At 39.4% G+C, this 25,760-nt stretch overlaps 16 protein-coding genes and 3 pseudogenes across 17 annotated transcripts; 10 read left to right on the top strand and 9 right to left on the bottom strand.

Annotated features, from left to right (window-relative positions):
* The first annotated feature begins 8 nt into the window (after positions 1-8).
* On the top strand, positions 9-431 carry LOC120322225 (annotated as a pseudogene).
* Positions 432-845: 414 nt separating this feature from the next.
* Positions 846-1,347, bottom strand: LOC120322195 (histone H2A). Its single transcript, XM_039377252.2, has one exon. The coding sequence runs from the start codon at positions 1,283-1,285 to the stop codon at positions 911-913; it is 375 nt and encodes a 124-aa protein (XP_039233186.1). The 5' UTR covers positions 1,286-1,347; the 3' UTR covers positions 846-910.
* Positions 1,348-1,470: 123 nt separating this feature from the next.
* On the top strand, positions 1,471-1,932 carry LOC120322202 (histone H2B). Its single transcript, XM_039377259.2, has one exon. The coding sequence runs from the start codon at positions 1,512-1,514 to the stop codon at positions 1,881-1,883; it is 372 nt and encodes a 123-aa protein (XP_039233193.1). The 5' UTR covers positions 1,471-1,511; the 3' UTR covers positions 1,884-1,932.
* Positions 1,933-2,198: 266 nt separating this feature from the next.
* On the bottom strand, positions 2,199-24,263 carry LOC120322176 (histone H1). Of its 2 annotated transcripts, XM_039377232.2 has the most exons (2): positions 24,008-24,263; positions 2,199-2,851 (listed from the first exon to the last, which is right to left on the bottom strand). In XM_039377232.2, exons 1-2 carry the CDS (start codon positions 24,223-24,225, stop codon positions 2,287-2,289), a joined length of 783 nt encoding a protein of 260 aa, XP_039233166.1. In that variant the 5' UTR covers positions 24,226-24,263; the 3' UTR covers positions 2,199-2,286. The 2 variants fall into 2 exon arrangements, with proteins under 2 accessions (XP_039233166.1, XP_039233167.1); XM_039377233.2 differs by lacking the exon at positions 2,199-2,851 and having other exon boundaries at positions 23,361-24,263.
* LOC120322224 lies at positions 4,672-5,094 on the top strand (annotated as a pseudogene).
* Positions 5,509-6,010, bottom strand: LOC120322194 (histone H2A). The gene has a single exon (XM_039377251.2). It carries the CDS (start codon positions 5,946-5,948, stop codon positions 5,574-5,576), a length of 375 nt encoding a protein of 124 aa, XP_039233185.1. The 5' UTR covers positions 5,949-6,010; the 3' UTR covers positions 5,509-5,573.
* Positions 6,134-6,595, top strand: LOC120322199 (histone H2B). The gene has a single exon (XM_039377256.2). The coding sequence runs from the start codon at positions 6,175-6,177 to the stop codon at positions 6,544-6,546; it is 372 nt and encodes a 123-aa protein (XP_039233190.1). The 5' UTR covers positions 6,134-6,174; the 3' UTR covers positions 6,547-6,595.
* LOC120322180 lies at positions 6,862-7,757 on the bottom strand (annotated as a pseudogene).
* Positions 9,842-10,257, top strand: LOC120322211 (histone H4). Its single transcript, XM_039377268.2, has one exon. It carries the CDS (start codon positions 9,901-9,903, stop codon positions 10,210-10,212), a length of 312 nt encoding a protein of 103 aa, XP_039233202.1. The 5' UTR covers positions 9,842-9,900; the 3' UTR covers positions 10,213-10,257.
* On the bottom strand, positions 10,669-11,174 carry LOC120322198 (histone H2A). The gene has a single exon (XM_039377255.2). The coding sequence runs from the start codon at positions 11,109-11,111 to the stop codon at positions 10,737-10,739; it is 375 nt and encodes a 124-aa protein (XP_039233189.1). The 5' UTR covers positions 11,112-11,174; the 3' UTR covers positions 10,669-10,736.
* On the top strand, positions 11,296-11,758 carry LOC120322201 (histone H2B). The gene has a single exon (XM_039377258.2). It carries the CDS (start codon positions 11,338-11,340, stop codon positions 11,707-11,709), a length of 372 nt encoding a protein of 123 aa, XP_039233192.1. The 5' UTR covers positions 11,296-11,337; the 3' UTR covers positions 11,710-11,758.
* LOC120322179 (histone H1-like) lies at positions 12,025-12,928 on the bottom strand. The gene has a single exon (XM_039377236.2). It carries the CDS (start codon positions 12,893-12,895, stop codon positions 12,113-12,115), a length of 783 nt encoding a protein of 260 aa, XP_039233170.1. The 5' UTR covers positions 12,896-12,928; the 3' UTR covers positions 12,025-12,112.
* Positions 15,007-15,422, top strand: LOC120322220 (histone H4). The gene has a single exon (XM_039377276.2). The coding sequence runs from the start codon at positions 15,066-15,068 to the stop codon at positions 15,375-15,377; it is 312 nt and encodes a 103-aa protein (XP_039233210.1). The 5' UTR covers positions 15,007-15,065; the 3' UTR covers positions 15,378-15,422.
* Positions 15,833-16,338, bottom strand: LOC120322196 (histone H2A). Its single transcript, XM_039377253.2, has one exon. It carries the CDS (start codon positions 16,273-16,275, stop codon positions 15,901-15,903), a length of 375 nt encoding a protein of 124 aa, XP_039233187.1. The 5' UTR covers positions 16,276-16,338; the 3' UTR covers positions 15,833-15,900.
* Positions 16,460-16,922, top strand: LOC6529211 (histone H2B). The gene has a single exon (XM_002090182.4). The coding sequence runs from the start codon at positions 16,502-16,504 to the stop codon at positions 16,871-16,873; it is 372 nt and encodes a 123-aa protein (XP_002090218.1). The 5' UTR covers positions 16,460-16,501; the 3' UTR covers positions 16,874-16,922.
* LOC6529212 (histone H1) lies at positions 17,189-18,092 on the bottom strand. The gene has a single exon (XM_002090183.4). It carries the CDS (start codon positions 18,057-18,059, stop codon positions 17,277-17,279), a length of 783 nt encoding a protein of 260 aa, XP_002090219.3. The 5' UTR covers positions 18,060-18,092; the 3' UTR covers positions 17,189-17,276.
* Positions 20,171-20,586, top strand: LOC120322212 (histone H4). The gene has a single exon (XM_039377269.2). It carries the CDS (start codon positions 20,230-20,232, stop codon positions 20,539-20,541), a length of 312 nt encoding a protein of 103 aa, XP_039233203.1. The 5' UTR covers positions 20,171-20,229; the 3' UTR covers positions 20,542-20,586.
* Positions 22,145-22,513, bottom strand: LOC26535831 (histone H2A). The gene has a single exon (XM_015189761.3). It carries the CDS (start codon positions 22,445-22,447, stop codon positions 22,160-22,162), a length of 288 nt encoding a protein of 95 aa, XP_015045247.2. The 5' UTR covers positions 22,448-22,513; the 3' UTR covers positions 22,145-22,159.
* On the top strand, positions 22,632-23,094 carry LOC6539222 (histone H2B). Its single transcript, XM_002086085.4, has one exon. It carries the CDS (start codon positions 22,674-22,676, stop codon positions 23,043-23,045), a length of 372 nt encoding a protein of 123 aa, XP_002086121.1. The 5' UTR covers positions 22,632-22,673; the 3' UTR covers positions 23,046-23,094.
* Positions 24,264-25,760: the final 1,497 nt, after the last annotated feature.

Raw genomic sequence — 25,760 nt, 5'->3', positions numbered from 1 at the left:
ACACAGAAAATGTTGAAATTAGTTCTTCAGTGACTTTCGGACTGTGTGTGTGCAGAATAGTATAAAACAGTGAATAATGACTGGTCGTGGTAAAGGAGGCAAGGGATTGGGAAAAGGTGGCGCCAAGCGTCATCGCAAAGTGCTTCGTGATAACATCCAAGGTATCACGAAGCCTGCTATCCGCCGTTTGGCTCGTCGTGGCGGTGTGAAGCGCATATCTGGACTCATATACGAGGAAACGCGTGGTGTTCTGAAGGTTTTCTTGGAGAACGTAATTCGTGATGCCGTCACCTACACCGAACACGCTGAGAGAAAGACTTACAGCCATGGATGTTGTGTACGCTCTGAAGAGGCAAGGCCGCACTCTCTACGGATTTGGCGGTTAAAAAAAAAGTCCTGTACTTTTATTAAGCAATCGGTCCTTTTCAGGACCACCACTAACTTTTTAAAAGGAGGTACATTTTCAAAAAATATGTCCTTTTATTGGTTGGGAACCCCAAGAATGAGGTAGTCCGCTATTGCATCAAACTAAATGTCGATCATTGATTGCTTCTTCAGGTAGACCAAATTGAGAGTATAGTGTGTATATATTGATAGATTCATAACATGGCTTTGTACAGACTGTACTGAATTCAGACACCGTGTGTATATCAACGCATCGTGGAGTGCGAAAAATAAAAAAACTACTTTATATTTTATATAATAGAAAATTTGAAAAATCTTACTGCATATATAAATAAAATATGACAATTCCTAAAATAATTTTTTGTATAATTTATTCAATACAACATAATAGTAACGTAGTTAAAAAATTTTTCAAATCTTTGGTAACAATTTGGTCGTCCTGAAAAGGACGGTTTGATTGATGATTTTATGTACAAGTAGGTATTCAGCTTTTGAAACGTTTAGTTTAAGCCTTCTTCTCGGTCTTTTTGGGCAACAGAACAGCCTGAATATTCGGCAAGACTCCACCTTGGGCAATAGTGACGCCGGAGAGCAGCTTGTTTAACTCCTCGTCGTTGCGGATGGCCAGCTGTAAATGACGCGGAATAATTCTAGTCTTCTTGTTGTCACGAGCAGCATTGCCTGCCAACTCCAGAACTTCAGCGGCCAGATATTCCATTACGGCTGCTAGGTAAACTGGAGCGCCTGCACCAACACGCTCGGCGTAGTTGCCCTTCCGGAGCAGACGGTGAATACGGCCCACAGGGAATTGAAGACCGGCACGGTTGGAGCGGGACTTTGCCTTTCCCTTCACTTTGCCACCTTTTCCACGTCCAGACATTTTGCTTTGCGTTTATTTCACTTAGTTCACTTTACACACGGAACACGAATGCTGGCCGAACCCCGGCAGGGAAATATTTATACTTTTTCGTCTGCCAGCGCTTTCAGTTAGGGGTAGGTTACTTAGACCTGAAATGATTGTTCGTAAAAAAGTATAAAAATGAACGCGTTCGGAGCCACATTATGATAAGTGAATTGTGTTTGTGAAAATATAAATAAAGTGAATAATGCCGCCGAAAACTAGTGGAAAGGCAGCCAAGAAGGCTGGCAAGGCTCAGAAGAATATCACCAAGACCGACAAGAAAAAGAAGCGCAAGAGGAAGGAGAGCTATGCCATCTACATTTACAAGGTTCTCAAGCAGGTCCATCCTGACACCGGCATTTCATCTAAGGCGATGAGCATCATGAACAGCTTTGTAAATGATATTTTCGAGCGCATTGCTGCCGAGGCGTCTCGTCTGGCTCACTACAACAAGCGCTCGACCATCACCAGTCGAGAAATCCAAACGGCTGTTCGCCTGCTTCTGCCGGGAGAGTTGGCCAAGCATGCTGTCAGTGAGGGAACCAAGGCTGTCACCAAGTACACCAGCTCCAAATAATTTGTTCCTACGAATGCTGCGGACATTAATCCAAAACGGCCCTTTTCAGGGCCACAATGTGTTTCACCAAGGAAATGTATTTTTCAATATATCGTCGATTTCAACTTATCCATTCCCACTATGGGGTTAAAATTGTTCAAATTTGTTTAAATATATACCAAAAAATCGGAAACGAAAACTCAATACGCTCAAAAAGCAACGTAATTCAATAACCAGACACGACGCGATGGTTGCCAATAAAATTAATGGAGCATTTTAATTTTCAAATAGCATTTAAATGAAAGTTTTTTCTCTTGCAACGAATCGTTGTAGCCCTGAAAAGGGCTTGTTTAAACAAATTTCAGATGTTGAAATCTAAAATTTTGATTGCGAACATGTACTAACTACTGTACTTTTTCACAATTTACTTCTTGGCGGCCGTAGTCTTTGCTTTCGGCTTCTTGGCCGTAGCAGAAACCGCTGCTTTCTTCGCAGTCTTTTTGGGTTTTGCAGACGCCGCTGGCTTTGCCTTTGGGGCTTTGGCTGCTGTAGCCTTCGGCTTCGCTGCGGTCGCGGTCGCTTTCGCCTTTGTTGCGGCGGGCTTCGACTTTACGATTCCAGTTTTCTTAGCATCCTTGGCTTTTGCCTTCTCGGTTTTCTTTTTCTCGGCAGTCTTTTTGGTGGCCACAGCCTTCTTAGCCTTGGGCTTTTTGTCAGCAGCCCCAGCGGCAGTTTTTTTGGAGGAAGCACCAGTCTTCTTGGATGCTACCTTCTTGCTTTCCACTTTTTTCTCAGCAGACAAAACCCTCGACTTCGCCTTCGGATCCTTATCCTTATCCTTCTTGGCGGAGGCCGAAAGTTTAAATGATCCAGATGCACCCTTTCCCTTTGTTTGGATAAGCTTTCCATTGACCACGGCCGATTTTAAGTACTTCTTGATGAATGGAGCTAACTTTTGGGCGTCGCATTTATAAGTGGCAGTGATATATTTTTTTATTGAACTTGAATATTCACATTTTTATCTAGAGCAATTTATAGAAAAACATGTTTTTAAATTATAAATCATGAAAATAATTTAGAGATTCCCGAAGTTTATTACAACTTCAACTTTCGACCTTTAGGAAAACCTAAAAAAGGAGCGTCTATTATTGTTTGAGATACTTTATTACTTGATTTAAGTTGACAATGAACTACATAAAAAGTTTGCTCTACGGCATCATTCAGCAATAGTTTTTGATTCTAAAAAATACATATATTGTCAAAAACAATGGATTTTTAATATTTTCTTAAAATAATAACGTGTTTGCTTTAGTAGATTAAAGTTTTCATGCATTTTTATAAATAATTTGTCTAAAATAAATCAATTTCCCTACCATATATCAGCCTTCATATAGTATGTCATACAATGTTTTTATTTAATAATAAAATATAAAGCAATCTTTTTTGTATTATCTCTTTCTTTTGTATATTAGATATTGAATTTCCCTACGTAATTAACCAATTTCAAAACAAGTTTTTACAGATCTTTTATTTTTTACAGACGGTTGAAGGGGCAGTTCCACTGGCCCCGTACGACCTCTTCAATAATATTCCCAAATTGAGTTAAAACTAAGAAAAAATTTTAATAAACAATCTTTATGTTATAGTTTTCTGTTACTTTCTAAATATTGGACTGACCGATATAATTACATTATTTCCAAACTGTCATTCGCAGAATTTTGATTTTTTATAGATGTTTGAAGGTAACGTGGTTCTTGCTCCGTATGACTATTTCAGTGTTCTAAAGGAAGTTAGCACTAATAAAAAATATAAAACAACTGTTTTTATATTAACCTTTTCTTTTATTTTATTAATGTTGGGCTAACAATTAAAATAACAATATTTCGATTCTTTCATTAGCAGAATTTCTATTTTTTAGAAATGTTTGAAGTTTCAGTGCCGTTTGCCCCTTATAAACATTTCAATAATATATTCAGCTGAACTTAACACAAAGACAAAATATAGAATATCAATTCTGTTATTATTTTCTATATATAATATTATATTCTAATATATATTCTTTTATAAATAGGCTGCAAAAGAAAAATTTAAATCTCATTGAATGTGGTTTGTGGTCCTGAAAAGGACCGATTGTAGAGTATGCTAGGGCTTTGGCTGCCAATTGAAGCCTTGCCAACTTAAGCACGCTCGCCGCGGATGCGTCGCGCTAATTGGATGTCCTTCGGCATTATGGTGACACGTTTGGCATGAATGGCACACAAGTTGGTATCTTCAAAGAGACCAACCAGATAGGCTTCGCTAGCTTCCTGCAGGGCCATAACAGCCGAGCTCTGGAATCGCAAGTCAGTCTTAAAGTCCTGAGCGATTTCACGCACCAGACGCTGGAAAGGCAGTTTGCGGATCAGAAGCTCTGTGCTCTTTTGGTAGCGACGGATCTCACGCAAGGCCACTGTTCCAGGGCGATAGCGGTGGGGCTTCTTTACACCTCCAGTCGCAGGGGCGCTCTTGCGAGCGGCCTTAGTAGCCAGTTGTTTGCGTGGCGCCTTTCCACCAGTCGATTTACGTGCAGTTTGCTTGGTACGAGCCATTTCCGATTTGAGTTTCACCACAGTTCACGTTCACTACTTCACGTTTCAAAACACAATAAACGATCAGAGCATTTGCTACCTACTTATATAGCAAGCGTGGATGGTGAGAAAGAGAAAGAGAAACAGAGGCCATCTCATTGACGAGCGAGGAACGAAACGAACATATCATTCGTACTCTCTCGGGTTTTTGGCGTTTTACGTATAAATAGAGGCACACAGAAAATGTTGAAATTAGTTCTTCAGTGACTTTCGGACTGTGTGTGTGCAGAATAGTATAAAACAGTGAATAATGACTGGTCGTGGTAAAGGAGGCAAGGGATTGGGAAAAGGTGGCGCCAAGCGTCATCGCAAAGTGCTTCGTGATAACATCCAAGGTATCACGAAGCCTGCTATCCGCCGTTTGGCTCGTCGTGGCGGTGTGAAGCGCATATCTGGACTCATATACGAGGAAACGCGTGGTGTTCTGAAGGTTTTCTTGGAGAACGTAATTCGTGATGCCGTCACCTACACCGAACACGCTGAGAGAAAGACTTACAGCCATGGATGTTGTGTACGCTCTGAAGAGGCAAGGCCGCACTCTCTACGGATTTGGCGGTTAAAAAAAAAGTCCTGTACTTTTATTAAGCAATCGGTCCTTTTCAGGACCACCACTAACTTTTTAAAAGGAGGTACATTTTCAAAAAATATGTCCTTTTATTGGTTGGGAACCCCAAGAATGAGGTAGTCCGCTATTGCATCAAACTAAATGTCGATCATTGATTGCTTCTTCAGGTAGACCAAATTGAGAGTATAGTGTGTATATATTGATAGATTCATAACATGGCTTTGTACAGACTGTACTGAATTCAGACACCGTGTGTATATCAACGCATCGTGGAGTGCGAAAAATAAAAAAACTACTTTATATTTTATATAATAGAAAATTTGAAAAATCTTACTGCATATATAAATAAAATATGACAATTCCTAAAATAATTTTTTGTATAATTTATTCAATACAACATAATAGTAACGTAGTTAAAAAATTTTTCAAATCTTTGGTAACAATTTGGTCGTCCTGAAAAGGACGGTTTGATTGATGATTTTATGTACAAGTAGGTATTCAGCTTTTGAAACGTTTAGTTTAAGCCTTCTTCTCGGTCTTTTTGGGCAACAGAACAGCCTGAATATTCGGCAAGACTCCACCTTGGGCAATAGTGACGCCGGAGAGCAGCTTGTTTAACTCCTCGTCGTTGCGGATGGCCAGCTGTAAATGACGCGGAATAATTCTAGTCTTCTTGTTGTCACGAGCAGCATTGCCTGCCAACTCCAGAACTTCAGCGGCCAGATATTCCATTACGGCTGCTAGGTAAACTGGAGCGCCTGCACCAACACGCTCGGCGTAGTTGCCCTTCCGGAGCAGACGGTGAATACGGCCCACAGGGAATTGAAGACCGGCACGGTTGGAGCGGGACTTTGCCTTTCCCTTCACTTTGCCACCTTTTCCACGTCCAGACATTTTGCTTTGCGTTTATTTCACTTAGTTCACTTTACACACGGAACACGAATGCTGGCCGAACCCCGGCAGGGAAATATTTATACTTTTTCGTCTGCCAGCGCTTTCAGTTAGGGGTAGGTTACTTAGACCTGAAATGATTGTTCGTAAAAAAGTATAAAAATGAACGCGTTCGGAGCCACATTATGATAAGTGAATTGTGTTTGTGAAAATATAAATAAAGTGAATAATGCCGCCGAAAACTAGTGGAAAGGCAGCCAAGAAGGCTGGCAAGGCTCAGAAGAATATCACCAAGACCGACAAGAAAAAGAAGCGCAAGAGGAAGGAGAGCTATGCCATCTACATTTACAAGGTTCTCAAGCAGGTCCATCCTGACACCGGCATTTCATCTAAGGCGATGAGCATCATGAACAGCTTTGTAAATGATATTTTCGAGCGCATTGCTGCCGAGGCGTCTCGTCTGGCTCACTACAACAAGCGCTCGACCATCACCAGTCGAGAAATCCAAACGGCTGTTCGCCTGCTTCTGCCGGGAGAGTTGGCCAAGCATGCTGTCAGTGAGGGAACCAAGGCTGTCACCAAGTACACCAGCTCCAAATAATTTGTTCCTACGAATGCTGCGGACATTAATCCAAAACGGCCCTTTTCAGGGCCACAATGTGTTTCACCAAGGAAATGTATTTTTCAATATATCGTCGATTTCAACTTATCCATTCCCACTATGGGGTTAAAATTGTTCAAATTTGTTTAAATATATACCAAAAAATCGGAAACGAAAACTCAATACGCTCAAAAAGCAACGTAATTCAATAACCAGACACGACGCGATGGTTGCCAATAAAATTAATGGAGCATTTTAATTTTCAAATAGCATTTAAATGAAAGTTTTTTCTCTTGCAACGAATCGTTGTAGCCCTGAAAAGGGCTTGTTTAAACAAATTTCAGATGTTGAAATCTAAAATTTTGATTGCGAACATGTACTAACTACTGTACTTTTTCACAATTTACTTCTTGGCGGCCGTAGTCTTTGCTTTCGGCTTCTTGGCCGTAGCAGAAACCGCTGCTTTCTTCGCAGTCTTTTTGGGTTTTGCAGACGCCGCTGGCTTTGCCTTTGGGGCTTTGGCTGCTGTAGCCTTCGGCTTCGCTGCGGTCGCGGTCGCTTTCGCCTTTGTTGCGGCGGGCTTCGACTTTACGATTCCAGTTTTCTTAGCATCCTTGGCTTTTGCCTTCTCGGTTTTCTTTTTCTCGGCAGTCTTTTTGGTGGCCACAGCCTTCTTAGCCTTGGGCTTTTTGTCAGCAGCCCCAGCGGCAGTTTTTTTGGAGGAAGCACCAGTCTTCTTGGATGCTACCTTCTTGCTTTCCACTTTTTTCTCAGCAGACAAAACCCTCGACTTCGCCTTCGGATCCTTATCCTTATCCTTCTTGGCGGAGGCCGAAAGTTTAAATGATCCAGATGCACCCTTTCCCTTTGTTTGGATAAGCTTTCCATTGACCACGGCCGATTTTAAGTACTTCTTGATGAATGGAGCTAACTTTTGGGCGTCGCATTTATAAGTGGCAGTGATATATTTTTTTATTGCCAGAAGTGATGAGCCGCCACGTTCCTTTAAATTTTTAAGCGAAGCGTCCACCATTTGCTGAGTTGGCGGATGTGACGGCGCCGCATTGGCTTTCTTTGCCTTTGTGCCGGCAGATCCAGATGCCTTTTTTTGGGCCACCTTTTTCTCAACTGTCGCGGAGGGGCAGCCACTGGAGAAGCGGACGTTGCAACTGCAGAATCAGACATTTTTCTTCACTAAGAACACTTTTTTTCTTCAGAAAATGGTCCGCGCGCTGTTTGCCAACCTCCCTCGCTCGGATGAGAATCGAGGAGGAGAGCACTTTGACAATACGACTGCTAGCAGTCATTTACTATGTTGATGTTTGCTTGAAGTGCAAACTTTTTTTTAAAATATTAAGTGTTTAAAATATTTATTAAAAGTAAGTTTTAATAGTTCTACATTCTTAAATAATTAGTTTTTCATTATGAATTTTTCAAATGTTGATATATGGTTTTAGTGACTTTTTAATGTTGATTGAACTTGAATATTAACATTTTTATCTAGAGCAATTTATAGAAAAACATGTTTTTAAATTAGAAATCATGAAAATAATTTAGAGATTCCCGAAGTTTATTACAACTTCAACTTTCGACCTTTAGGAAAACCTAAAAAAGGAGCGTCTATTATTGTTTGAGATACTTTATTACTTGATTTAAGTTGACAATGAACTACATAAAAAGTTTGCTCTACGGCATCATTCAGCAATAGTTTTTGATTCTAAAAAATACATATATTGTCAAAAACAATGGATTTTTAATATTTTCTTAAAATAATAACGTGTTTGCTTTAGTAGATTAAAGTTTTCATGCATTTTTATAAATAATTTGTCTAAAATAAATCAATTTCCCTACCATATATCAGCCTTCATATAGTATGTCATACAATGTTTTTATTTAATAATAAAATATAAAGCAATCTTTTTTGTATTATCTCTTTCTTTTGTATATTAGATATTGAATTTCCCTACGTAATTAACCAATTTCAAAACAAGTTTTTACAGATCTTTTATTTTTTACAGACGGTTGAAGGGCAGTTCCACTGGCCCCGTACGACCTCTTCAATAATATTCCCAAATTGAGTTAAAACTAAGAAAAAATTTTAATTAACAATCTTTATGTTATAGTTTTCTGTTACTTTCTAAATATTGGACTGACCGATATAATTACATTATTTCCAAACTGTCATTCGCAGAATTTTGATTTTTTATAGATGTTTGAAGGTAACGTGGTTCTTGCTCCGTATGACTATTTCAGTGTTCTAAAGGAAGTTAGCACTAATAAAAAATATAAAACAACTGTTTTTATATTAACCTTTTCTTTTATTTTATTAATGTTGGGCTAACAATTAAAATAACAATATTTCGATTCTTTCATTAGCAGAATTTCTATTTTTTAGAAATGTTTGAAGTTTCAGTGCCGTTTGCCCCTTATAAACATTTCAATAATATATTCAGCTGAACTTAACACAAAGACAAAATATAGAATATCAATTCTGTTATTATTTTCTATATATAATATTATATTCTAATATATATTCTTTTATAAATAGGCTGCAAAAGAAAAATTTAAATCTCATTGAATGTGGTTTGTGGTCCTGAAAAGGACCGATTGTAGAGTATGCTAGGGCTTTGGCTGCCAATTGAAGCCTTGCCAACTTAAGCACGCTCGCCGCGGATGCGTCGCGCTAATTGGATGTCCTTCGGCATTATGGTGACACGTTTGGCATGAATGGCACACAAGTTGGTATCTTCAAAGAGACCAACCAGATAGGCTTCGCTAGCTTCCTGCAGGGCCATAACAGCCGAGCTCTGGAATCGCAAGTCAGTCTTAAAGTCCTGAGCGATTTCACGCACCAGACGCTGGAAAGGCAGTTTGCGGATCAGAAGCTCTGTGCTCTTTTGGTAGCGACGGATCTCACGCAAGGCCACTGTTCCAGGGCGATAGCGGTGGGGCTTCTTTACACCTCCAGTCGCAGGGGCGCTCTTGCGAGCGGCCTTAGTAGCCAGTTGTTTGCGTGGCGCCTTTCCACCAGTCGATTTACGTGCAGTTTGCTTGGTACGAGCCATTTCCGATTTGAGTTTCACCACAGTTCACGTTCACTACTTCACGTTTCAAAACACAATAAACGATCAGAGCATTTGCTACCTACTTATATAGCAAGCGTGGATGGTGAGAAAGAGAAAGAGAAACAGAGGCCATCTCATTGACGAGCGAGGAACGAAACGAACATATCATTCGTACTCTCTCGGGTTTTTGGCGTTTTACGTATAAATAGAGGCACACAGAAAATGTTGAAATTAGTTCTTCAGTGACTTTCGGACTGTGTGTGTGCAGAATAGTATAAAACAGTGAATAATGACTGGTCGTGGTAAAGGAGGCAAGGGATTGGGAAAAGGTGGCGCCAAGCGTCATCGCAAAGTGCTTCGTGATAACATCCAAGGTATCACGAAGCCTGCTATCCGCCGTTTGGCTCGTCGTGGCGGTGTGAAGCGCATATCTGGACTCATATACGAGGAAACGCGTGGTGTTCTGAAGGTTTTCTTGGAGAACGTAATTCGTGATGCCGTCACCTACACCGAACACGCTAAGAGAAAGACTGTTACAGCCATGGATGTTGTGTACGCTCTGAAGAGGCAAGGCCGCACTCTCTACGGATTTGGCGGTTAAAAAAAAAGTCCTGTACTTTTATTAAGCAATCGGTCCTTTTCAGGACCACCACTCACTTTTTAAAAGGAGGTACATTTTCAAAAAATATTTCCTTTTATTGGTTGGGAATCCCAAGAATGAGGTAGTCCGCTATTGCATCAAACTAAATGTCGATCATTGATTGCTTCTTCAGGTAGACCAAATTGAGAGTATAGTGTGTATATATTGATAGATTCATAACATGGCTTTGTACAGACTGTACTGAATTCAGACACCGTGTGTATATCAACGCATCGTGGAGTGCGAAAAATAAAAAAACTACTTTATATTTTATATAATAGAAAATTTGAAAAATCTTACTGCATATATAAATAAAATATGACAATTCCTAAAATAATTTTTTGTATAATTTATTCAATACAACATAATAGTAACGTAGTTAAAAAATTTTTCAAATCTTTGGTAACAATTTGGTCGTCCTGAAATGGACGGTTTGATTGATGATTTTATGTACAAGTAGGTTTTCAACTTTTGAAACGTTTAGTTTAAGCCTTCTTCTCGGTCTTTTTGGGCAACAGAACAGCCTGAATATTCGGCAAGACTCCACCTTGGGCAATAGTGACGCCGGAGAGCAGCTTGTTTAACTCCTCGTCGTTGCGGATGGCCAGCTGTAAATGACGCGGAATAATTCTAGTCTTCTTGTTGTCACGAGCAGCATTGCCTGCCAACTCCAGAACTTCAGCGGCCAGATATTCCATTACGGCTGCTAGGTAAACTGGAGCGCCTGCACCAACACGCTCGGCGTAGTTGCCCTTCCGGAGCAGACGGTGAATACGGCCCACAGGGAATTGAAGACCGGCACGGTTGGAGCGGGACTTTGCCTTTCCCTTCACTTTGCCACCTTTTCCACGTCCAGACATTTTGCTTTGCGTTTATTTCACTTAGTTCACTTTACACACGGAACACGAATGCTGGCCGAACCCCGGCAGGGAAATATTTATACTTTTTCGTCTGCCAGCGCTTTCAGTTAGGGGTGGGTGACTTAGACGTGAAATGATTGTTCGTAAAAAAGTATAAAAATGAACGCGTTCGGAGCCACATTATTATAAGTGAATTGTGTTTGTGAAAATATAAGTAAAGTGAATAATGCCGCCGAAAACTAGTGGAAAGGCAGCCAAGAAGGCTGGCAAGGCTCAGAAGAATATCACCAAGACCGACAAGAAAAAGAAGCGCAAGAGGAAGGAGAGCTATGCCATCTACATTTACAAGGTTCTCAAGCAGGTCCATCCTGACACCGGCATTTCATCTAAGGCGATGAGCATCATGAACAGCTTTGTAAATGATATTTTCGAGCGCATTGCTGCCGAGGCGTCTCGTCTGGCTCACTACAACAAGCGCTCGACCATCACCAGTCGAGAAATCCAAACGGCTGTTCGCCTGCTTCTGCCGGGAGAGTTGGCCAAGCATGCTGTCAGTGAGGGAACCAAGGCTGTCACCAAGTACACCAGCTCCAAATAATTTGTTCCTACGAATGCTGCGGACATTAATCCAAAACGGCCCTTTTCAGGGCCACAATGTGTTTCACCAAGGAAATGTATTTTTCAATATATCGTCGATTTCAACTTATCCATTCCCACTATGGGGTTAAAATTGTTCAAATTTGTTTAAATATATACCAAAAAATCGGAAACGAAAACTCAATACGCTCAAAAAGCAACGTAATTCAATAACCAGACACGACGCGATGGTTGCCAATAAAATTAATGGAGCATTTTAATTTTCAAATAGCATTTAAATGAAAGTTTTTTCTCTTGCAACGAATCGTTGTAGCCCTGAAAAGGGCTTGTTTAAACAAATTTCAGATGTTGAAATCTAAAATTTTGATTGCGAACATGTACTAACTACTGTACTTTTTCACAATTTACTTCTTGGCGGCCGTAGTCTTTGCTTTCGGCTTCTTGGCCGTAGCAGAAACCGCTGCTTTCTTCGCAGTCTTTTTGGGTTTTGCAGACGCCGCTGGCTTTGCCTTTGGGGCTTTGGCTGCTGTAGCCTTCGACTTCGCTGCGGTCGCGGTCGCTTTCGCCTTTGTTGCGGCGGGCTTCGACTTTACGATTCCAGTTTTCTTAGCATCCTTGGCTTTTGCCTTCTCGGTTTTCTTTTTCTCGGCAGTCTTTTTGGTGGCCACAGCCTTCTTAGCCTTGGGCTTTTTGTCAGCAGCCCCAGCGGCAGTTTTTTTGGAGGAAGCACCAGTCTTCTTGGATGCTACCTTCTTGCTTTCCACTTTTTTCTCAGCAGACAAAACCCTCGACTTCGCCTTCGGATCCTTATCCTTATCCTTCTTGGCGGAGGCCGAAAGTTTAAATGATCCAGATGCACCCTTTCCCTTTGTTTGGATAAGCTTTCCATTGACCACGGCCGATTTTAAGTACTTCTTGATGAATGGAGCTAACTTTTGGGCGTCGCATTTATAAGTGGCAGTGATATATTTTTTTATTGCCAGAAGTGATGAGCCGCCACGTTCCTTTAAATTTTTAAGCGAAGCGTCCACCATTTGCTGAGTTGGCGGATGTGACGGCGCCGCATTGGCTTTCTTTGCCTTTGTGCCGGCAGATCCAGATGCCTTTTTTTGGGCCACCTTTTTCTCAACTGTCGCGGAGGGGGCAGCCACTGGAGAAGCGGACGTTGCAACTGCAGAATCAGACATTTTTCTTCACTAAGAACACTTTTTTTCTTCAGAAAATGGTCCGCGCGCTGTTTGCCAACCTCCCTCGCTCGGATGAGAATCGAGGAGGAGAGCACTTTGACAATACGACTGCTAGCAGTCATTTACTATGTTGATGTTTGCTTGAAGTGCAAACTTTTTTTTAAAATATTAAGTGTTTAAAATATTTATTAAAAGTAAGTTTTAATAGTTCTACATTCTTAAATAATTAGTTTTTCATTATGAATTTTTCAAATGTTGATATATGGTTTTAGTGACTTTTTAATGTTGATTGAACTTGAATATTAACATTTTTATCTAGAGCAATTTATAGAAAAACATGTTTTTAAATTAGAAATCATGAAAATAATTTAGAGATTCCCGAAGTTTATTACAACTTCAACTTTCGACCTTTAGGAAAACCTAAAAAAGGAGCGTCTATTATTGTTTGAGATACTTTATTACTTGATTTAAGTTGACAATGAACTACATAAAAAGTTTGCTCTACGGCATCATTCAGCAATAGTTTTTGATTCTAAAAAATACATATATTGTCAAAAACAATGGATTTTTAATATTTTCTTAAAATAATAACGTGTTTGCTTTAGTAGATTAAAGTTTTCATGCATTTTTATAAATAATTTGTCTAAAATAAATCAATTTCCCTACCATATATCAGCCTTCATATAGTATGTCATACAATGTTTTTATTTAATAATAAAATATAAAGCAATCTTTTTTGTATTATCTCTTTCTTTTGTATATTAGATATTGAATTTCCCTACGTAATTAACCAATTTCAAAACAAGTTTTTACAGATCTTTTATTTTTTACAGACGGTTGAAGGGGCAGTTCCACTGGCCCCGTACGACCTCTTCAATAATATTCCCAAATTGAGTTAAAACTAAGAAAAAATTTTAATTAACAATCTTTATGTTATAGTTTTCTGTTACTTTCTAAATATTGGACTGACCGATATAATTACATTATTTCCAAACTGTCATTCGCAGAATTTTGATTTTTTATAGATGTTTGAAGGTAACGTGGTTCTTGCTCCGTATGACTATTTCAGTGTTCTAAAGGAAGTTAGCACTAATAAAAAATATAAAACAACTGTTTTTATATTAACCTTTTCTTTTATTTTATTAATGTTGGGCTAACAATTAAAATAACAATATTTCGATTCTTTCATTAGCAGAATTTCTATTTTTTAGAAATGTTTGAAGTTTCAGTGCCGTTTGCCCCTTATAAACATTTCAATAATATATTCAGCTGAACTTAACACAAAGACAAAATATAGAATATCAATTCTGTTATTATTTTCTATATATAATATTATATTCTAATATATATTCTTTTATAAATAGGCTGCAAAAGAAAAATTTAAATCTCATTGAATGTGGTTTGTGGTCCTGAAAAGGACCGATTGTAGAGTATGCTAGGGCTTTGGCTGCCAATTGAAGCCTTGCCAACTTAAGCACGCTCGCCGCGGATGCGTCGCGCTAATTGGATGTCCTTCGGCATTATGGTGACACGTTTGGCATGAATGGCACACAAGTTGGTATCTTCAAAGAGACCAACCAGATAGGCTTCGCTAGCTTCCTGCAGGGCCATAACAGCCGAGCTCTGGAATCGCAAGTCAGTCTTAAAGTCCTGAGCGATTTCACGCACCAGACGCTGGAAAGGCAGTTTGCGGATCAGAAGCTCTGTGCTCTTTTGGTAGCGACGGATCTCACGCAAGGCCACTGTTCCAGGGCGATAGCGGTGGGGCTTCTTTACACCTCCAGTCGCAGGGGCGCTCTTGCGAGCGGCCTTAGTAGCCAGTTGTTTGCGTGGCGCCTTTCCACCAGTCGATTTACGTGCAGTTTGCTTGGTACGAGCCATTTCCGATTTGAGTTTCACCACAGTTCACGTTCACTACTTCACGTTTCAAAACACAATAAACGATCAGAGCATTTGCTACCTACTTATATAGCAAGCGTGGATGGTGAGAAAGAGAAAGAGAAACAGAGGCCATCTCATTGACGAGCGAGGAACGAAACGAACATATCATTCGTACTCTCTCGGGTTTTTGGCGTTTTACGTATAAATAGAGGCACACAGAAAATGTTGAAATTAGTTCTTCAGTGACTTTCGGACTGTGTGTGTGCAGAATAGTATAAAACAGTGAATAATGACTGGTCGTGGTAAAGGAGGCAAGGGATTGGGAAAAGGTGGCGCCAAGCGTCATCGCAAAGTGCTTCGTGATAACATCCAAGGTATCACGAAGCCTGCTATCCGCCGTTTGGCTCGTCGTGGCGGTGTGAAGCGCATATCTGGACTCATATACGAGGAAACGCGTGGTGTTCTGAAGGTTTTCTTGGAGAACGTAATTCGTGATGCCGTCACCTACACCGAACACGCTAAGAGAAAGACTGTTACAGCCATGGATGTTGTGTACGCTCTGAAGAGGCAAGGCCGCACTCTCTACGGATTTGGCGGTTAAAAAAAAAGTCCTGTACTTTTATTAAGCAATCGGTCCTTTTCAGGACCACCACTCACTTTTTAAAAGGAGGTACATTTTCAAAAAATATTTCCTTTTATTGGTTGGGAATCCCAAGAATGAGGTAGTCCGCTATTGCATCAAACTAAATGTCGATCATTGATTGCTTCTTCAGGTAGACCAAATTGAGAGTATAGTGTGTATATATTGATAGATTCATAACATGGCTTTGTACAGACTGTACTGAATTCAGACACCGTGTGTATATCAACGCATCGTGGAGTGCGAAAAATAAAAAAACTACTTTATATTTTATATAATAGAAAATTTGAAAAATCTTACTGCATATATAAATAAAATATGACAATTCCTAAAATAATTTTTTGTATAATTTATTCAATACAACATAATAGTAACGTAGTTAAAAATTTTTCAAATCTTTGGTAACAATTTGGTCGTCCTGAAATGGACGGTTTGATTGATGATTTTATGTACAAGTAGGTTTTCAACTTTTGAAACGTTTAGTTTAAGCCTTCTTCTCGGTCTTTTTGGGCAACAGAACAGCCTGAATATTCGGCAAGACTCCACCTTGGGCAATAGTGACGCCGGAGAGCAGCTTGTTTAACTCCTCGTCGTTGCGGATGGCCAGCTGTAAATGACGCGGAATAATTCTAGTCTTCTTGTTGTCACGAGCAGCATTGCCTGCCAACTCCAGAACTTCAGCGGCCAGATATTCCATTACGGCTGCTAGGTAAACTGGAGCGCCTGCACCAACACGCTCGGCGTAGTTGCCCTTCCGGAGCAGACGGTGAATACGGCCCACAGGGAATTGAAGACCGGCACGGTTGGAGCGGGACTTTGCCTTTCCCTTCACTTTGCCACCTTTTCCACGTCCAGACATTTTGCTTTGCGTTTATTTCACTTAGTTCACTTTACACACGGAACACGAATGCTGGCCGAACCCCGGCAGGGAAATATTTATACTTTTTCGTCTGCCAGCGCTTTCAGTTAGGGGTGGGTGACTTAGACGTGAAATGATTGTTCGTAAAAAAGTATAAAAATGAACGCGTTCGGAGCCACATTATTATAAGTGAATTGTGTTTGTGAAAATATAAGTAAAGTGAATAATGCCGCCGAAAACTAGTGGAAAGGCAGCCAAGAAGGCTGGCAAGGCTCAGAAGAATATCACCAAGACCGACAAGAAAAAGAAGCGCAAGAGGAAGGAGAGCTATGCCATCTACATTTACAAGGTTCTCAAGCAGGTCCATCCTGACACCGGCATTTCATCTAAGGCGATGAGCATCATGAACAGCTTTGTAAATGATATTTTCGAGCGCATTGCTGCCGAGGCGTCTCGTCTGGCTCACTACAACAAGCGCTCGACCATCACCAGTCGAGAAATCCAAACGGCTGTTCGCCTGCTTCTGCCGGGAGAGTTGGCCAAGCATGCTGTCAGTGAGGGAACCAAGGCTGTCACCAAGTACACCAGCTCCAAATAATTTGTTCCTACGAATGCTGCGGACATTAATCCAAAACGGCCCTTTTCAGGGCCACAATGTGTTTCACCAAGGAAATGTATTTTTCAATATATCGTCGATTTCAACTTATCCATTCCCACTATGGGGTTAAAATTGTTCAAATTTGTTTAAATATATACCAAAAAATCGGAAACGAAAACTCAATACGCTCAAAAAGCAACGTAATTCAATAACCAGACACGACGCGATGGTTGCCAATAAAATTAATGGAGCATTTTAATTTTCAAATAGCATTTAAATGAAAGTTTTTTCTCTTGCAACGAATCGTTGTAGCCCTGAAAAGGGCTTGTTTAAACAAATTTCAGATGTTGAAATCTAAAATTTTGATTGCGAACATGTACTAACTACTGTACTTTTTCACAATTTACTTCTTGGCGGCCGTAGTCTTTGCTTTCGGCTTCTTGGCCGTAGCAGAAACCGCTGCTTTCTTCGCAGTCTTTTTGGGTTTTGCAGACGCCGCTGGCTTTGCCTTTGGGGCTTTGGCTGCTGTAGCCTTCGACTTCGCTGCGGTCGCGGTCGCTTTCGCCTTTGTTGCGGCGGGCTTCGACTTTACGATTCCAGTTTTCTTAGCATCCTTGGCTTTTGCCTTCTCGGTTTTCTTTTTCTCGGCAGTCTTTTTGGTGGCCACAGCCTTCTTAGCCTTGGGCTTTTTGTCAGCAGCCCCAGCGGCAGTTTTTTTGGAGGAAGCACCAGTCTTCTTGGATGCTACCTTCTTGCTTTCCACTTTTTTCTCAGCAGACAAAACCCTCGACTTCGCCTTCGGATCCTTATCCTTATCCTTCTTGGCGGAGGCCGAAAGTTTAAATGATCCAGATGCACCCTTTCCCTTTGTTTGGATAAGCTTTCCATTGACCACGGCCGATTTTAAGTACTTCTTGATGAATGGAGCTAACTTTTGGGCGTCGCATTTATAAGTGGCAGTGATATATTTTTTTATTGCCAGAAGTGATGAGCCGCCACGTTCCTTTAAATTTTTAAGCGAAGCGTCCACCATTTGCTGAGTTGGCGGATGTGACGGCGCCGCATTGGCTTTCTTTGCCTTTGTGCCGGCAGATCCAGATGCCTTTTTTTGGGCCACCTTTTTCTCAACTGTCGCGGAGGGGGCAGCCACTGGAGAAGCGGACGTTGCAACTGCAGAATCAGACATTTTTCTTCACTAAGAACACTTTTTTTCTTCAGAAAATGGTCCGCGCGCTGTTTGCCAACCTCCCTCGCTCGGATGAGAATCGAGGAGGAGAGCACTTTGACAATACGACTGCTAGCAGTCATTTACTATGTTGATGTTTGCTTGAAGTGCAAACTTTTTTTTAAAATATTAAGTGTTTAAAATATTTATTAAAAGTAAGTTTTAATAGTTCTACATTCTTAAATAATTAGTTTTTCATTATGAATTTTTCAAATGTTGATATATGGTTTTAGTGACTTTTTAATGTTGATTGAACTTGAATATTAACATTTTTATCTAGAGCAATTTATAGAAAAACATGTTTTTAAATTAGAAATCATGAAAATAATTTAGAGATTCCCGAAGTTTATTACAACTTCAACTTTCGACCTTTAGGAAAACCTAAAAAAGGAGCGTCTATTATTGTTTGAGATACTTTATTACTTGATTTAAGTTGACAATGAACTACATAAAAAGTTTGCTCTACGGCATCATTCAGCAATAGTTTTTGATTCTAAAAAATACATATATTGTCAAAAACAATGGATTTTTAATATTTTCTTAAAATAATAACGTGTTTGCTTTAGTAGATTAAAGTTTTCATGCATTTTTATAAATAATTTGTCTAAAATAAATCAATTTCCCTACCATATATCAGCCTTCATATAGTATGTCATACAATGTTTTTATTTAATAATAAAATATAAAGCAATCTTTTTTGTATTATCTCTTTCTTTTGTATATTAGATATTGAATTTCCCTACGTAATTAACCAATTTCAAAACAAGTTTTTACAGATTTTTTATTTTTTACAGACGGTTGAAGGGGCAGTTCCACTGGCCCCGTACGACCTCTTCAATAATATTCCCAAATTGAGTTAAAACTAAGAAAAAATTTTAATTAACAATCTTTATGTTATAGTTTTCTGTTACTTTCTAAATATTGGACTGACCGATATAATTACATTATTTCCAAACTGTCATTCGCAGAATTTTGATTTTTTATAGATGTTTGAAGGTAACGTGGTTCTTGCTCCGTATGACTATTTCAGTGTTCTAAAGGAAGTTAGCACTAATAAAAAATATAAAACAACTGTTTTTATATTAACCTTTTCTTTTATTTTATTAATGTTGGGCTAACAATTAAAATAACAATATTTCGATTCTTTCATTAGCAGAATTTCTATTTTTTAGAAATGTTTGAAGTTTCAGTGCCGTTTGCCCCTTATAAACATTTCAATAATATATTCAGCTGAACTTAACACAAAGACAAAATATAGAATATCAATTCTGTTATTATTTTCTATATATAATATTATATTCTAATATATATTCTTTTATAAATAGGCTGCAAAAGAAAAATTTAAATCTCATTGAATGTGGTTTGTGGTCCTGAAAAGGACCGATTGTAGAGTATGCTAGGGCTTTGGCTGCCAATTGAAGCCTTGCCAACTTAAGCACGCTCGCCGCGGATGCGTCGCGCTAATTGGATGTCCTTCGGCATTATGGTGACACGTTTGGCATGAATGGCACACAAGTTGGTATCTTCAAAGAGACCAACCAGATAGGCTTCGCTAGCTTCCTGCAGGGCCATAACAGCCGAGCTCTGGAATCGCAAGTCAGTCTTAAAGTCCTGAGCGATTTCACGCACCAGACGCTGGAAAGGCAGTTTGCGGATCAGAAGCTCTGTGCTCTTTTGGTAGCGACGGATCTCACGCAAGGCCACTGTTCCAGGGCGATAGCGGTGGGGCTTCTTTACACCTCCAGTCGCAGGGGCGCTCTTGCGAGCGGCCTTAGTAGCCAGTTGTTTGCGTGGCGCCTTTCCACCAGTCGATTTACGTGCAGTTTGCTTGGTACGAGCCATTTCCGATTTGAGTTTCACCACAGTTCACGTTCACTACTTCACGTTTCAAAACACAATAAACGATCAGAGCATTTGCTACCTACTTATATAGCAAGCGTGGATGGTGAGAAAGAGAAAGAGAAACAGAGGCCATCTCATTGACGAGCGAGGAACGAAACGAACATATCATTCGTACTCTCTCGGGTTTTTGGCGTTTTACGTATAAATAGAGGCACACAGAAAATGTTGAAATTAGTTCTTCAGTGACTTTCGGACTGTGTGTGTGCAGAATAGTATAAAACAGTGAATAATGACTGGTCGTGGTAAAGGAGGCAAGGGATTGGGAAAAGGTGGCGCCAAGCGTCATCGCAAAGTGCTTCGTGATAACATCCAAGGTATCACGAAGCCTGCTATCCGCCGTTTGGCTCGTCGTGGCGGTGTGAAGCGCATATCTGGACTCATATACGAGGAAACGCGTGGTGTTCTGAAGGTTTTCTTGGAGAACGTAATTCGTGATGCCGTCACCTACACCGAACACGCTAAGAGAAAGACTGTTACAGCCATGGATGTTGTGTACGCTCTGAAGAGGCAAGGCCGCACTCTCTACGGATTTGGCGGTTAAAAAAAAAGTCCTGTACTTTTATTAAGCAATCGGTCCTTTTCAGGACCACCACTAACTTTTTAAAAGGAGGTACATTTTCAAAAAATATTTCCTTTTATTGGTTGGGAACCCCAAGAATGAGGTAGTCCGCTATTGCATCAAACTAAATGTCGATCATTGATTGCTTCTTCAGGTAGTGTGTATATATTGATAGATTCATAACATGGCTTTGTACAGACTGTACTGAATTCAGACACCGTGTGTATATCAACGCATCGTGGAGTGCGAAAAATAAAAAAACTACTTTATATTTTATATAATAGAAAATTTGAAAAATCTTACTGCATATATAAATAAAATATGACAATTCCTAAAATAATTTTTTGTATAATTTATTCAATACAACATAATAGTAACGTAGTTAAAAAATTTTTCAAATCTTTGGTAACAATTTGGTCGTCCTGAAATGGACGGTTTGATTGATGATTTTATGTACAAGTAGGTTTTCAACTTTTGAAACGTTTAGTTTAAGCCTTCTTCTCGGTCTTTTTGGGCAACAGAACAGCCTGAATATTCGGCAAGACTCCACCTTGGGCAATAGTGACGCCGGAGAGCAGCTTGTTTAACTCCTCGTCGCACTATGGGAAATTTGACCACTTTTTCTGGCCTAAATTAATAACTCCAGAACGGGGAGAGATATTCAATTGGTGTTTTTTGTATGGGGTTACACTAGTCCATATCTTTTATGGTACCAAAAATTGTGGGCGTGGCACCGCCCTTTCTATTTTTTGTAATTTATAACTCCAGAACGAATAAAGATATTTAATTTTTTTTTTTTGCATTAATTTGCACTAGACCATATCTAAACGTACCCCAAAAACTGGGGGCGTGGCACAGTCCCTTATATTTATATTATTAATTTTCGTAAAGGCTTTCTTTCATTTTGTATGCTTTTTCTAATCTCAGCAAAAACAACTGATTTTGTGATAGAGCTTATATACTTAATTATTTTACAGAATTTAACAACAATAGTACTAATTAAAATAACAAAACAATTTTGTTTAACTCCCGTTTAGCATGAGATTACTCTGAATTTGGAAAAGTAGGGTTAAGTCTAAAATCTATAAATTCTCCCAAAATCGGTAAAAGTGGTTTTTAAAATTACAATAATCTGAACAAGAATTAAATAAGCTACAACATGAGGTATATTTCATTGATGCAATCTGCTGCAATCACTTTAAATCTCTATTCAAAGTTAGGCATTATAAAAAAAATACTTTTGTAAAGCAACTAAGATTTTTACTAAATTACTGGGACAACACTAGTTTTTTTTTTTCTATTGAATGTTGCAAACGCCTAATAGAAGGCCCACTGATTAAAATACTTTTTACAGAATTGAAATTAACGCTTTGGTTCCAAAGATATTATAACTTTTGTAACGAAAGAAAAACTTAATGTTGCAGATTGTTGTTTTGTGTACGCGCAACAGCTGTTTTTAACAGCTGATTTCTTTGTTGTGGCGCCATCTATTAAAATTTCTGGTATGCAGCACTAAAGATTGGTCAATTATGAATGCGTACACTAAATATTATTGTAATATTCCGACTTTCAGAAAATGGGTTTTGGCCAGAAAAAGGGGTCAAATTTCCCATAGTGCGTCGTTGCGGATGGCCAGCTGTAAATGACGCGGAATAATTCTAGTCTTCTTGTTGTCACGAGCAGCATTGCCTGCCAACTCCAGAACTTCAGCGGCCAGATATTCCATTACGGCTGCTAGGTAAACTGGAGCGCCTGCACCAACACGCTCGGCGTAGTTGCCCTTCCGGAGCAGACGGTGAATACGGCCCACAGGGAATTGAAGACCGGCACGGTTGGAGCGGGACTTTGCCTTTCCCTTCACTTTGCCACCTTTTCCACGTCCAGACATTTTGCTTTGCGTTTATTTCACTTAGTTCACTTTACACACGGAACACGAATGCTGGCCGAACCCCGGCAGGGAAATATTTATACTTTTTCGTCTGCCAGCGCTTTCAGTTAGGGGTGGGTGACTTAGACGTGAAATGATTGTTCGTAAAAAAGTATAAAAATGAACGCGTTCGGAGCCACATTATTATAAGTGAATTGTGTTTGTGAAAATATAAGTAAAGTGAATAATGCCGCCGAAAACTAGTGGAAAGGCAGCCAAGAAGGCTGGCAAGGCTCAGAAGAATATCACCAAGACCGACAAGAAAAAGAAGCGCAAGAGGAAGGAGAGCTATGCCATCTACATTTACAAGGTTCTCAAGCAGGTCCATCCTGACACCGGCATTTCATCTAAGGCGATGAGCATCATGAACAGCTTTGTAAATGATATTTTCGAGCGCATTGCTGCCGAGGCGTCTCGTCTGGCTCACTACAACAAGCGCTCGACCATCACCAGTCGAGAAATCCAAACGGCTGTTCGCCTGCTTCTGCCGGGAGAGTTGGCCAAGCATGCTGTCAGTGAGGGAACCAAGGCTGTCACCAAGTACACCAGCTCCAAATAATTTGTTCCTACGAATGCTGCGGACATTAATCCAAAACGGCCCTTTTCAGGGCCACAATGTGTTTCACCAAGGAAATGTATTTTTCAATATATCGTCGATTTCAACTTATCCATTCCCACTATGGGGTTAAAATTGTTCAAATTTGTTTAGATATATACCAAAAAATCGGAAACGAAAACTCAATACGCTCAAAAAGCAACGTAATTCAATAACCAGACACGACGCGATGGTTGCCAATAAAATTAATGGAGCATTTTAATTTTCAAATAGCATTTAAATGAAAGTTTTTTCTCTTGCAACGAATCGTTGTAGCCCTGAAAAGGGCTTGTTTAAACAAATTTCAGATGTTGAAATCTAAAATTTTGATTGCGAACATGTACTAACTACTGTACTTTTTCACAATTTACTTCTTGGCGGCCGTAGTCTTTGCTTTCGGCTTCTTGGCCGTAGCAGAAACCGCTGCTTTCTTCGCAGTCTTTTTGGGTTTTGCAGACGCCGCTGGCTTTGCCTTTGGGGCTTTGGCTGCTGTAGCCTTCGACTTCGCTGCGGTCGCGGTCGCTTTCGCCTTTGTTGCGGCGGGCTTCGACTTTACGATTCCAGTTTTCTTAGCATCCTTGGCTTTTGCCTTCTCGGTTTTCTTTTTCTCGGCAGTCTTTTTGGTGGCCACAGCCTTCTTAGCCTTGGGCTTTTTGTCAGCAGCCCCAGCGGCAGTTTTTTTGGAGGAAGCACCAGTCTTCTTGGATGCTACCTTCTTGCTTTCCACTTTTTTCTCAGCAGACAAAACCCTCGACTTCGCCTTCGGATCCTTATCCTTCTTGGCGGAGGCCGAAAGTTTAAATGATCCAGATGCACCCTTTCCCTTTGTTTGGATAAGCTTTCCATTGACCACGGCCGATTTTAAGTACTTCTTGATGAATGGAGCTAACTTTTGGGCGTCGCATTTATAAGTGGCAGTGATATATTTTTTTATTGCCAGAAGTGATGAGCCGCCACGTTCCTTTAAATTTTTAATCGAAGCGTCCACCATTTGCTGAGTTGGCGGATGTGACAGCGCCGCATTGGCTTTCTTTGCCTTTGTGCCGGCAGATCCAGATGCCTTTTTTTGGGCCACCTTTTTCTCAACTGTCGCGGAGGGGGCAGCCACTGGAGAAGCGGACGTTGCAACTGCAGAATCAGACATTTTTCTTCACTAAGAACACTTTTTTTCTTCAGAAAATGGTCCGCGCGCTGCTTGCCAACCTCCCTCGCTCGGATGAGAATCGAGGAGGAGAGCACTTTGACAATACGACTGCCAGCAGTCATTTACTATGTTGATGTTTGCTTGAAGTGCAAACTTTTTTTTTAAATATTAAGTGTTTAAAATATTTATAAAAAGTAAGTTTTAATAGTTCTACATTCTTAAATAATTATTTTTTCACTATGAATTTTTCAAATGTTGATATATGGTTTTAGTGACTATTTAATGTTGATTGAACTTGAATATTCACATTTTTATCTAGAGCAATTTATAGAAAAACATGTTTTTAAATTAGAAATCATGAAAATAATTTAGAGATTCCCGAAGTTTATTACAACTTCAACTTTCGACCTTTAGGAAAACCTAAAAAAGGAGCGTCTATTATTGTTTGAGATACTTTATTACTTGATTTAAGTTGACAATGAACTACATAAAAAGTTTGCTCTACGGCATCATTCAGCAATAGTTTTTGATTCTAAAAAATACATATATTGTCAAAAACAATGGATTTTTAATATTTTCCTAACATAATAACGTGTTTGCTTTAGTAGATTAAAGTTTTCATGCATTTTTATAAATAATTTGTCCAAAATAAATCAATTTCCCTACCATATATCAGCCTTCATATAGTATGTCATACAATGTTTTTATTTAATAATAAAATATAAAGCAATCTTTTTTGTATTATCTCTTTCTTTTGTATATTAGATATTGAATTTCCCTACGTAATTAACCAATTTCAAAACAAGTTTTTACAGATCTTTTATTTTTTACAGACGGTTGAAGGGGCAGTTCCACTGGCCCCGTACGACCTCTTCAATAATATTCCCAAATTTAGTTAAAACTAAGAAAAAATTTTAATTAACAATCTTTATGTTATAGTTTTCTGTTACTTTCTAAATATTGGACTGACCGATATAATTACATTATTTCCAAACTGTCATTCGCAGAATTTTGATTTTTTATAGATGTTTGAAGGTAACGTGGTTCTTGCTCCGTATGACTATTTCAGTGTTCTAAAGGAAGTTAGCACTAATAAAAAATATAAAACAACTGTTTTTATATTAACCTTTTCTTTTATTTTATTAATGTTGGGCTAACAATTAAAATAACAATATTTCGATTCTTTCATTAGCAGAATTTCTATTTTTTAGAAATGTTTGAAGTTTCAGTGCCGTTTGCCCCTTATAAACATTTCAATAATATATTCAGCTGAACTTAACACAAAGACAAAATATAGAATATCAATTCTGTTATTATTTTCTATATATAATATTATATTCTAATATATATTCTTTTATAAATAGGCTGCAAAAGAAAAATTTAAATCTCATTGAATGTGGTTTGTGGTCCTGAAAAGGACCGATTGTAGAGTATGCTAGGGCTTTGGCTGCCAATTGAAGCCTTGCCAACTTAAGCACGCTCGCCGCGGATGCGTCGCGCTAATTGGATGTCCTTCGGCATTATGGTGACACGTT

Source organism: Drosophila yakuba, unplaced genomic scaffold (genome assembly GCF_016746365.2).
Source record: "Drosophila yakuba strain Tai18E2 unplaced genomic scaffold, Prin_Dyak_Tai18E2_2.1 Segkk15_quiver_pilon_scaf, whole genome shotgun sequence".
NCBI lineage: Eukaryota > Metazoa > Arthropoda > Insecta > Diptera > Drosophilidae > Drosophila > Drosophila yakuba.
The sequence above is the reverse complement of the archived record's forward strand: the minus strand, read 5'-3'. Positions and strand labels throughout refer to the sequence as shown.